The 12,724-nt window shown below is 32.9% G+C and overlaps 2 protein-coding genes across 2 annotated transcripts; one reads left to right on the forward strand and one right to left on the reverse strand.

Annotated features, from left to right (window-relative positions):
* Positions 1-870, forward strand: LOC147066379 (uncharacterized). The gene is made up of 2 exons (XM_085955532.1): positions 1-309; positions 500-870. The coding sequence occupies exons 1-2, from the start codon at positions 214-216 to the stop codon at positions 653-655; spliced, it is 252 nt and encodes an 83-aa protein (XP_085811658.1). The 5' UTR covers positions 1-213; the 3' UTR covers positions 656-870.
* A 1,925-nt stretch (positions 871-2,795) lies between these two features.
* Fam92 (CBY1 interacting BAR domain containing protein Fam92) lies at positions 2,796-12,673 on the reverse strand. The gene is made up of 6 exons (XM_085955756.1): positions 12,537-12,673; positions 11,946-12,105; positions 10,650-10,799; positions 8,598-8,822; positions 6,905-6,937; positions 2,796-4,107 (listed from the first exon to the last, which is right to left on the reverse strand). The coding sequence occupies exons 1-6, from the start codon at positions 12,671-12,673 to the stop codon at positions 3,931-3,933; spliced, it is 882 nt and encodes a 293-aa protein (XP_085811882.1). The 3' UTR covers positions 2,796-3,930.
* Between the last annotated feature and the right edge of the window lie 51 nt (positions 12,674-12,724).

Genomic DNA, 12,724 nt, shown 5'->3' on the forward strand with positions numbered 1-12,724 from the left:
AAGATTGCCAAGTTCATCGTAGATAATAGACAACAAACAAACTCTAAACTTCAGAAATCAATGTCAATTCAACTCAACTTCAACTATCAAGTAGGTCTTGTTGTCTAGTTGACGGTTTTGTTTGGTCAATGTTTTGAATCCTATGTCAATATTCGGTCCGACCAAGAGACGTTTAAAGGCTTATTGTAATTGTGATCCTCAAGAATCACGGCCATGGCGGATGTAACCACTGATGTGAACAACGAAATCGAGAAAAATTATGTCGTGAGTAATAGCGATCCTAAAAATATGCAGGAGCTTTCACACTATGTGAGTAGACAGCACGTAATTCACGTATTTTGTCATTATTTTATTACAATATTTTCCCATCTATTACCCAGTAATTATCACGTTTAAATAGTATTAGAACATCAGTTCACTTTACATTTATGGTATGCATTGAGTAAATTGTACAATCGAATTTACGTGGGCTTTACACTAAATACTATGCTACTTTTAGGTTCAAACCTTGCTTCAAAATATGCAGGACAAATTTCAAACCATGTCAGATCAAATAATTACTCGAATTGATGAAATGGGTAATAGGATTGATGATTTGGAGAAGAATATCGCCGATCTAATGACACAGGCAGGTGTCGATGGATCTGAAAAATAATACATATTACATATCCCTAGAACTATTTTGCAAACTGTTATTGATTTTGTGATACAATTTTGATGTATGTATTTACAATGGAATATATTATCGACTTCTGCACCAGACACCGAGTGATACCAAAAGTTATTGATTTAATAAACATTGTAAACTTACATACCTATGTTATTATGATACAGCAATAAATTTAACCGGTTATTGGTTTAAGAAGATAACTGTGTTTTTATGTTTTCTAAATATTTTTAATTATAAACAAGTTTGTTTCAATGTCCACACCATTCCTACTAGTCTTAACTAAAATATTGTTTTTTTTTTAATACAAAAATATGCCACGAAGCCAAATTACAGCTTTGAAACACATCACAGAAATACCAAAGCTTGAGACAATCAAATAAGTAGATGGATTATGACCTCACCGGGAATCAAACTCAGAAACCACTGCCTAATTCATTGAATTACGAGGGCCACCTATGTTAAGCTACATCTATGAGTTGTAAAAAAGTCATTAGTTCACGCATTGGGTAATATTTTTTGCCTTAATTTAACTTTGTTTACATTAAAATAAACTATATTTTATATATCGTGGGTATTCTGCAGAAAAGCACTAAGTCAAAATATTGCTGTTTTGACTTAATGATGAGGTGAGGTACCTAATCTTATTAAGAGTACGCTCTATAGTCTACAAAAATACAGTGCCAGAAAACTTATAAGTCAAAAAGACATACATCTATTCAGAGAAAAGGCACTAAATGGACTTAGTGTATTTTCTTCTCTCATTCTCAGGCTATATTCACAAAATTCTGCGTGCGAAACTGCACTAAGTCATACTCAAAGCAATATCGCAGAAAGGAATTTGCATATGAATTTGTATGAAGTTATTTTTTTGTCTCATTCATATTTTGACCGTTGACAGGATAAGTGTGTTACCGATTTATAAACGTACCTAGCCAAAAATGAGGTCACGGGCTGCGAAAATATTAAAAATGGCAAAAAAACAATTTGAAAGTGAAATGTTGAAGTTAAATGGTACGTTTTTTTTCTTATTTTACTGTGTAACATGCTTATTTACTATTATGTGGATACATAACTTAAACATGTTTATTGCTTTTACTGTTTTGTTGAATATCATTGAAATCTTTTGTTTTACTATAACAAAACTTATATTACATTAAAGTATACCTACTGTAATAATTATGTGATTGTTGAATATCTACATGTTGTTTTGTCAGATACATCATGATTTTGCTTTCAATTGTTTGTCATAAATGTTATATTATTTATTGTTAATACGAGTCCTATCTACATTATACTTATTTTCATTTTCTAATGACAACTACTACTTTTACGGATTTATCACAAACAAAACAAGTTGAATGGTACCCAAAAGAAAAAGGAAATTAGATGTAGCCCGCACCTCAATGGACTTGCCAATTAATGAAGATAGTTTGTTGGATGATAGCCAAATACAGGTTTTTACAATGATGGAAACATTTGTAGACTTTAGTGACGATGACATTGCTGATGAAGATTACATTCCAAGCCCATCTGATTCTTTGGATCCTTTAATGGCATAGAAGACGATAATTCTAGAAATGCTATTATTCAACCTTACGAACAACAGCATGATACTTATGTCTATGATTTATACTGCTGAAGATAATAATTCTAGTGATCCGTCTATCCAACATCAGAATATAAGTAATACTACAATAGATAAATATACCATTGAAAGGTGTCCAAAAGAAAATGCTCGTTGGCGTAAATCTAAGCCAAGTACATGGAAGGTAAATGTGGAGAGAGAAAAAAACGAGATGATTGCGTACCATATTTGGGAAAGCATGATATCTTAAGACAAGCAAAGCTCCCTAAATCAATCGATTGTGCTAAATGCCGCTATCAGTGTTCTGCTATTTTTTCAGAAAATGAGCGTCTGAATGTATGTAAAATGTATTGGGCAATTGGATCTCATGAGAGAAAAAAGGATTTCATTTTACGAAACTTTTCTTTTGAACAAACATGTATAAAAAAATATTACTAATAGGGAGAAATATGTTTTTTCTGATTTTTATACTTTTGATAAAATATGTTTGTGAAACCATTGTAAATATTGCAAAATTGTTTGAAAAAAAATATATGACTTAGTCACCATATCTGTGTTTTCTCTTTTTGTACTTTAATTTGTCACCGAAAATGCACTCGCACAAGTCAAGTACTACTTTCATATTTTTTCCAAAAAGTAGCAAACCTGCGGTTATTTTTTAGTACCACATTAAGAAATTTGTAGCCAATAAAACGATCTGTAATTTGAAATGCATAACTACATGACCTTTTATATATATAAAAAAGTTAGGACCACACAAACTTTCAAACTCGATTATCTCAAAACTAGTATTTTTGACTTAATGCTTATTCGCAGTATTCCCACGATATATTCTTTTTTTACGAGGCCCAATGACTGTACTGTATAACCACATAAATATATTGTGACCTTTCTTAACTCCGTAATCAATAAAAAAAGTGATAAATATGATCAAGAAAACATGCTAAGTAGTTAAAGTAACCCTGAAAGTGAGAGCCCAGTGACTTACGTACTGGACCAAATTAGTCCGCCTACGAGCCTGCCAAATTTTTGAATTCAATAAAGTATTATCCAATTCTGAAATTGAACATTATTCAAATTCTGCAAACATTTGAATTAATTTCAATCAATCGACCAAATTAAATAGTAGTTTGTTAGTAAAATAATATGGTACCTACCGATGATTAATTATTATTATGTAATGTTATCTGGATTTTGGATATCTCACTTTTTGGATTTTTTTCTTCTTAATGATGGTTAATTAAATAATTACTTACGTAGGAACACTGTGAAAATATTAAATTGTAATAACTTTTATCAATATATTTTTTAATAAATACACAATCTTCACTTGTTAAATACCTATTTATTTATTTATTTTAAGTACCTATTACTTATTAATATTTAACAATCCTGAAGAAAATATTTATTTTGTCATATACAATAAATTATAGGTAATGCCTTTATTTGGTTACATGTTACTTATTATCTGTCATAATAAAAAACACAAATTTGTAACCAAATCAATTTTTACAAAAAGTTAATGTATCGCATCGTTTCTTTTACGAATAGGTTCTGATGAGTCTTCGTCACTTTCAGTCTCGTCATCAATGTCTTCTCGTTCCCCAATTTTTAAAGATTCCTGAAAATTGCACCGAATTATTTAATTCTGTAAAAAAAAACTATAGAACAATAACTATTGAGTATGTAGGTGATAACAAATAAAAATTGTACAGGAATAATTATTAGTAACCATTGAATTTGGCGTCTTTGGTTTGGTCTTTTGACTTAGCAATGATGCAAGCGAACCGTGGCCCGTCTGTCGATGCATCATTTGCTGGTCATTCATCGACGTTAGCTCACTCCGAAAATCCTGAAACCATTTAAAATAAGTTATTTCCCTGCCCAACCCATCATTATCATTACATCTTATCAAGTAAGTTTTCATATTAGACATTGAATATTATATGCATTCAAGTGGTGTTGCAGTTCATAGATGCTGTGAATGCAGAGCATCCCTAAAGTATTCCAAAATATTATCACTATAATATTAGCTTCTTATCTTATTTGTAGAAAAATATTTACTATATAATGTATTATAAGTGCTCGGCCGTAGTGGTTTGGCCGGCGCGGCGGCGTCTTGCGAAACTCAAACGTATAACCATGTGTATTATGCCCCAAAAAAGACACTGTCTACGAACATTTCACACACGGTTATATATTAAACGCATTTATAAAACCATCAGTATAATTTATGTCGACATTATTATAGTGAAATATTTACGATAAAAAATTATATTGATAATCTCTGTGATCCCAAATTTGACAAGAATTAGGCATTTTATTATTCAAAAAATGGGCAAGATTAACACATTTGAAGATAATTCTAAAGATACTAATTATAAGCTATGTATTTGACCATTCAAGTGTAATAAACATCCTACGAATAATGATTGCTTTATAATAATTATTGACCTAAGAATAAGGTAGTGTTTTTTTGAAATACGCCATTTCTTTTGGCATTCCCCAGTGGTTAAGCTACGACATACAGCCGTAGCCATAAATTGACAAACTAAAACTGAAGTAGGGAGTAAGAAGATGTTAACGCGCGTGTTTGAACATGTACCTAACAAAAAAAAATCTTTTTTTTTTAAACGGTACAGGATAATAAGGCTTCAAAATTATATAAATAGATTATCTACAACGTTTAAGGAATGTCCAGGGTCATGCTTTGAAAATAGAATAAAAGCTCCATTTTGACCCACGCTGAGCACGTCCGCCCTTAAAAGCTTGAGATATTAGTTATATATTTTTTATGTTGATTTATGTCGATATGTATGTATCTTCTGTTCAATTAAATATTAATTGATTTTTTAATATTGTGTTTAATTTATAGAACTCCATATAATTAATAATGCACATTTCTGTGAATTTCGGAGTTATGTCAAGATTTTGAGTTCTGTTGGGATTTTTAATCAGCTTTAAAGAAAAGTATATATTATGCGCCCCCGGCTATGTTCACAATTTGTATTGCGCCCTTTATCGCAACAAGATTGCCGACCCCTGTCCTACAGTACAGCTATAGAGCACGCTACATATTAATTTTACGTAGCAATAATCCGTAATTATCGATACGAAATTTGTTCCCCGCATGCAAGTGAGTTGTGCGTATGGGTGAATAAGAATTTGTTTGTGCACTTCGGCCGTTGCGTACTTGGTTATTGTACACGTGCGTGGCTTTATTGGCACCAACAGTGTGTATATTAAACTATCACGATGATGACTGCCTCAAAAGTTACTTCACGCCACTACTGTATTCTAGTTCAGTTATCTTCAAAAAATGATATCAAGTTTCAGTCCATAATATATTTAATTAAAACTATTAAAAAATCTTCTTCTTTGGCCATATCCGCCCCTTAACTGGAGCATATAAACACCACGCGGCGCCTCCAAGAATCCCTGTTGCTCGCCAGTCTTCTTGCTTCGTTCCAGGTCAAACCAGCATCCCGTAACTCCGCCGTATACACTCTGTAGATTGTATTTAGCGGCCTTCCAGGTCGCCGGAATCCGGTCGGCTTGAAGAACAGGCAAGCCAGGTTAAAGTTCTCTTCTGGCATCCGCAGCACGTGGCCGAGCCAGGTCCAACGTCGCCTCTTCACTTTCCGCGTGATGAGAGGCTGCTTGGTGCGTTCTCTTATCTCCTCGTTGCTCCTAAAGTCATACCACCGCACCGTTGCTCTGAGCCTTCGTAAGGTGCCATGATTCGCTACCGTAAAGCAGCACCGTCAGAATGCAAGCGTCGAATAGGCGACATTTGGTTTTGACCGAGTACAATCGTGAGTCCCAGACATTTTGCATCGACTTGAATGTTGCTCGAGCCATTCCCATTCGGATAGCGAGCTCTTTCTGCAAAATGCCATCTCCCGTGATGTGTACCCCCAGGTACTTGAGGCTGTCGACGCTCTCGATGTTTTGTCCATCGCTAATAAGAGGGAAATCTGGATCAGGACAGGTGCTATTGCACAAGACGTTGGTTTTCTTCGCGTTGATTTTCAAACCAACGCGAGAGGAGTTGTTATGCAACCTGTCGATTGTCTCTTGAATGCCCTCGATTGAGTTGTCGAATAGGACAGCATCATCGGCGTATTCCAGGTCACATAGCTTCACCGTGGGGGTAACAGGTATGCCTCCGTCGGGTGGTATTGACTTCCGTAGTATGAAGTCAAAGAGAATGATAAAGAGAAACGGTGCAAGGACACAACCCTGTCTGACTCCGGTCGTGACCCCGAACCATTCCGTGACAGTGTCTCCACTTCTGACACAGCATTCGCTATTTTCGTGCAGGCTTTTGATTAATTATTATTAAATTTATTAAAAAATGTATCCTACTGTTATTTATAAAATATTTTATTGACACTTCACATCACCTATGTTATTGGAAATGGAAATTCATGCAATAAAAATACATAAAGTAGAAAGTAGTATATTATGTCAGCTGTGTACACAAAGGCATAATCTGTATTAATACTGTCATCATAAATTACCTACTACTAATATTAACTATTTTCCTCGACTAGATAGAAAATATAATGAAAAGTAATACTTTGAACAGAAATATAACAATGCTACAATACAAATTAATAATATGCTACAATAAACTAAAATGTTACCGGATCCAAACTTTTTCGTATATCCTGAAAGACCTGATAAATAGAGAAATATTTTTAATATGGGGCGTCTAATTACAAAAAGCGACAAGTCCACAATTCAATATTTTCGGGAAACAACGTTTTTATGTTTCAAGCTTCAATTATTTGTTTTAATGTGAGATTATTTTTTCCGTTGTATTCTATGTCGAAATTAGAACCAAATGGCAATTTGTTTCAGCCGATAAACTCTTAAATGTAATAAATTTAGGCAAATAAAATTGGACGTAGCGCGCTTTCGAAGTACACTTCACTTTTTAATTTATTCCGCATAAGACACATATTTCCGTGGCACTGTCATTAGTTTACCAGATGCTACAGGATGGGAGACGCATTTTTCAATATTGAACGTTCCCTTATTGGTTGAATTAAACACGCGCGAAATCAACCAAGCTTTAAATAATATGAAACACGGACTTGGCGCTTTTTGTAATAAATCGAGACTTAAAATATTTTTTTTCGAAGGGTTATGTCACGTTTTGGAATTTATAGATCAATACATATTGTGAAAAATTATACAAAGAATACGTGCGTATTTTTTTCTCGATTTTGATCAAATGTGGACTTATCGCGTTTTGGAATTAGACGCCTCATATTACGATGGTGTTATCTGTTAATTTTTGGTTTGAAAGACAATAAAATAAAACGAAATATATACATAGCAGTTAATCCACATAATATAATACGGAATACGACCAGCGTACTCCGCTTCGAGGGATATTGTGGGATGAAGTTATTTTAATTATAATTTAATTTAAATAATATGTACTGTATATTGTAACCTTTTCACTTAGGGTTATTTTTGAATGGAGGACAGAGGATCGAGTGAGATTTCAATGGGGTGTTTGGTTTGCTTAGATATGGAAGTTCTCGTGTGGTCACAATACTTTCTTATTTAAATAATGAATTTACGTTAGATAAGTGGTATATTTTTGCCAAGTCTCCCAAACATAATATGTAGTACATTATCTCATATGCTCTGACAATGCATCATTTTGTTGGTAACAATAATTTGGTCTTTCTTTTATTTTAATTAAAATAGTACCTACATTGGTGACTTCCAACCTTTATCAGGTCAAATGTAAGGTTGTTAATGCTCGCTTTATTAATAAACTAAACAATAACCCATGCCCATGATGGTTGAGCAGTTATGCGTCAGGTTTATAATGTAGATCCCGGGTCTGGAAAATTCACATGTTGTTTTTCAATGTGTGTTTGGATCCAGAGTATGGACCTAATAGGTTGCACGAGTGGCTAACATCCATTTCTCGTAAAAACCAAAATCTGATAATACAATCTCCATTCTGTGGAGGTCCATACGAACTTCTTAGGATTGAACATGGTGAAAACAAAAAGAATCGTACATAAAATAAAAGTATAGCCTTGCAATAAACTAAGAAAAAGACATTTATTTTGTTCCACGTTGCAAAAAATAATTACATAGTTTACCTTGCTGTGTCTATCTTTAATATATAAATTTGTCGATAACTGTCAATTATCATGACAAATCCTGGCATGCGGCACATGTCAAAACAAGTGGGGGACAAAAAAATATTCTTAAAAATCGATCATGATAACGAATTCGTACTCGCCGGGGTCACGATGATCTTTTTGAAAGTGTTCATTAATTAGTATTGGTTTTATAAAAAAAGAGTACCTGCAAGTCGGCTGTATCGTCCACATTATTGATTTGTTGGTGAGCCATGGTAAGTAATTCTAAAGATTTGGTGTGAAACACCATTTCTATTTCGATAAAGTTCTTGATGATTGATTTTATATCTTGCAATTTCCTTTTTTCAAATAAGTCAGTCTGCTCTTCGAGTTCCCGGCTTGTGCGGCTCATGTCTGCAGATGCCTTGAGAAGTTCAGATTCCGCTTGCATCTATTACAATCAAAGAAAAAAATATTTCTAAAGATACACAATATTCTCGAACAATGTAGAAAGTAATAACTACGAAAGTAATAACTCTGCGTAATAACTAAATAGTGATTACTTCGGAAATAATATCAGGTGAGTCATAAAGTGGCTGATTTCAATCGCATAAGTGGTAAAATAAGCTAGTTTTTTTCAATTCATGTATAATTAATTATGTGCATTGAGAAAATCAACCAATGATGGTGTTTGCCTATTTTTTTAATTTACATTTTATATCAAAGATATTATATTACATAACCACATTCAACAGCAATCTCGCAGGTTTCAGAATAATGATTGGGCTCTATCCAAAGTGTTTGATATACATAACTTTTTCAATGTAGATGGAACGTTGGTACATTTTATATGAAAGTGAAGCTGAAAATAGGGTTACCAAGCTGCAAGTCATTTCATATTGCATATTCATTACCATAATAATATGTGCTTCGAGATTTATTTTGTAGGGCTATTCTGAAATAATGCCTTCCCACGATGGCCGCGCAGCTTAAGCGTCGGCCTATAACGTTGTGGGTCCCAGGTTCGAATCCTGGGTCTGCCAAGTACACATATTGTTTTTCAATTTCTGTATGAGATATTATGGATGGATATTTATTTATATAGAAAAGCCTTAAAATAATAAATTGAATATGTACTACTTTTTAAGATAAGTAAATGCAATTACATGTACAAAAATATACTATATTATGTTAAAAATAAAAATCTCTAATATCATGTTTTTTTACTTTTTTAAATTCAATCCTTTGCACTCTAAGTATTAAATTTTGAAATTTTATTTTCAAATATTAAACCATTCCACTCCTGGGCAGCGCCGGGTGATACTGCTAGTATGACTATATTCTAAAACATTAGATCGAGAGGTTTAGAAGAATACTATTTTATGTAATAAAAATACTTTATGCAGTCGTCAAATGTTTAAAATAAATATAAAGGATAATAAGGCTTCAAAATTATATAAATAGATTATCTACAACGTTTAAGGAATGTTCAGGCTAATGCTTTGAAAATACAATAAAATCTCCATTTTGACCTACGTTGGGCATGTGGGCCGTTAAAAAAGGTTTTTATACAATGAACCATTATTATTAAAGCTATACCTCAGCTGAGGCATGGTCTAAAAAGATCGTAGCTATGCGACACGCAGATTGTGCTAATGACGCGTGCCGAACGGAACATAATTTGTCATAAAGATTCAACATCCGGCAATTTAGTGTTATGTTTATTGTTATATCAGTAATAATAATAATATATTCATTGACATGTTTTCTTTTTCGAGTACAGGCAAAACGTTTTTTAGTCATCTTTCCTCTATATAAGAATATATTCTTACGACGCCATCACAAATAATATCGACGTGCTCCCACCTTTAATGCCGCTGGACGATTGGTGACGAATGCGAAATTTCGTCCCACCTATTGTTGAAAATTATTTGCCGTTTCACTTATGTATGCTCTTAAGAGACACAATATAGTTCATAACAGTCATAAGTGGCCGCGATTTGCGTTTTATTTACAAACAGTGTAGTGTGTCAGTGCTGCCAACACGGAATGTTAATATTTCTATAGTGATCAATTCCATCTTAGTAAAAACATTCTGAAATCATTATTAAATGTTAAACGAAAATTTCAATAGACTCCCTCTTTATTAATCCAAATTCTTTATTATGTATATTATACGTAACATCTATTCCACATATGGAGGCCCAAATGATCTGCATGGAGCAGAAATGGTAATTGTCTTACACAGAATACACAGAAAAAACAAGTTTTTGCATACTATTTGTTGCCTGCTTATTGGGTTCCGCTCTTTAAGCCTGTCCAATGTTCTCCGTCTTGCGATCTCACCATCGCGTATGGATAAAGTGTGTTTTACTTCTCCCCGTACATGTCTGCATATCCCTTCATATTGGGATAGCTCTGCAACAACCTTGGAATAGTTATTTTTAACATTAATATCAGTGACTTGCGGTTAGTTTTGGAACAAGGCATGCTGTGAAGGGGGGGGGGGGGAAACACAAACAACATAATTGCCTAGTTTATGAAATTTATTTTTCACTAAGGTTTTAAACTCATTTTAATAATGAAATTTTTATAAGATTTATGGATTTTATATACAAATAAAATCACCGTTTAGTCTAGTCAAAATAGTTTACATAATAGTGTTGAAGTGAAATAAAATAAAAATTTAGAAAATTCCTTTCATATCCGTTAACTTCAATAGTACATTTTAAATATTCGATATCTAGCTTCAATATTGGGACCATACCTGAATAAGATTTCATATAAATATAAAGAATTTCAAGTTACATACATTTGTATTTTTATAAAAATCAATGTTTTTTAAAATAAATATAAAAAATATTAAAACTATGAATTACTGTCCGACAAGAAGATCTAGGCAATAACCGGAAGTCGCTGGAGTCGAAGTGCGATTAACTAAATAGGAGGGGCTTGTTAGCTCACAGTTTTAACACTTGGACAACTCGTCGATAACCGGAAGTCGTTGCAGTGGAAGTGCGGTTAAAAACAGGAGGGGCTTATTAATTAGTTCACAGTTTTAACATGTTGACAAGAAGATCTTGTTCGACAGTAGTCAAAAATCTCAAAACATAGAAAACTTAATAAACCAAATTTTAATAATAAATATGACTATAAAACATAAGTAATAATAAGACGGGATCCTTTGACAAATTCACATTTTTTTACAATTATAAGTTTATCTGTGACTTAAAATTTAAAATATTTTTCTTTCTAATGTTTTCATGTAAGTACATATTTAATAATTAATACAGTTTAAATTGTAAATGATCAAAAAATGTCTCAAATTGCAAACTTCGTATTTTTCCGCTAGGTGCCTCTGGTAGGTAGAGGTATCGCCTTAATAGCTGAACAACAATAAGCTACATCTTGGAGCGAAAATGGTATTTTGATACTATAGTGACAACGGTATATTTTTTTTCGGTGTCTTCAGTCTACTAACTGTGTGTGCAGCCCGATCTTTGTTCATATTTCTCATACGCATTCTGCAGGAAAGTGAGTGTAAGTCTTGGTGAAGTTGAAAATATATGCTTACCTTTACTTCTAACCGTTGTATATATGCATTACGATAGTCTTCAACAGCAGAAAATGTGCTCGATAAAGCTTTCAATGCTGACGTTAGTGATGTGTTGACAGTTTCCCCTTCTGAATATGATGTCAATGCTTTTGAAATGTCGTCTCCTGCATCACGAAGTCTATCAAGGTGAAATATGATTATATCAAATACTATTCTTTGATGCATTTATTAGCAAGTAAAATAGTATCAACATATTTACTTAACTAAATAAAATAAAACTATAATGTGTAATACGAAATATTACTGAATATCAAGCATTTTCGTGTTGATTATTTCTAGTTGATAGGAAAATTAAATTAATCTTTACAGGATTGTATAGGCGAGAAGAGTCTCACAATATACCATGGGATATGGTGGAATCATATTATTATGGTTCATAGTAAAGTTAGAGAACAATGAGATGCAGTGTATAGATAGATAGCCGAAGGCAAATGTGGTGGCATGCATGCAATACCTAAATAAATCATAGGAAATTGGTAACTACTTAAAGGTACAGACATTGATATCGGTGGCTGTAATATACATTTAAATAGGTAATGTATTTCTAACCTGGCAGTTTTCTGTGCAAATGCTCCAAATGCATTACAAAGTTCAGAAAAATGATTCTCTACAGAAGTAATTCTATCTTGGATGAATTTTGCTTGTTTTTCATAAGAAATATTTGCATTACGAGAATAAGGAAACATTTTGCTGACCCTTATATTAATGAAAATTAATAATGTTAATGTTTGAAATTT

Source organism: Rhyacophila brunnea, unplaced genomic scaffold (assembly GCF_057557595.1).
Source record: "Rhyacophila brunnea isolate RB1 unplaced genomic scaffold, BYU_Rbru_1.0 scaffold_5, whole genome shotgun sequence".
Classification (NCBI taxonomy): Eukaryota; Metazoa; Arthropoda; class Insecta; order Trichoptera; family Rhyacophilidae; genus Rhyacophila; species Rhyacophila brunnea.

Coding starts and splice junctions, on each gene's coding strand:
- Fam92 (XM_085955756.1), bottom strand. CDS start 12,673: ATGTTTCCTTATTCTCGTAATGCAAATATTTCTTATGAAAAACAAGCA. Junction 10,800..11,945: donor TACAACGGTTAGAAGTAAAG/GTAAGCATATAT, acceptor AACTATTCCAAG/GTTGTTGCAGAGCTATCCCA. Junction 4,108..6,904: donor TACGAAAAAGTTTGGATCCG/GTAACATTTTAG, acceptor AAATGGTTTCAG/GATTTTCGGAGTGAGCTAAC.
- LOC147066379 (XM_085955532.1), top strand. CDS start 214: ATGGCGGATGTAACCACTGATGTGAACAACGAAATCGAGAAAAATTAT. Junction 310..499: donor TGCAGGAGCTTTCACACTAT/GTGAGTAGACAG, acceptor TGCTACTTTTAG/GTTCAAACCTTGCTTCAAAA.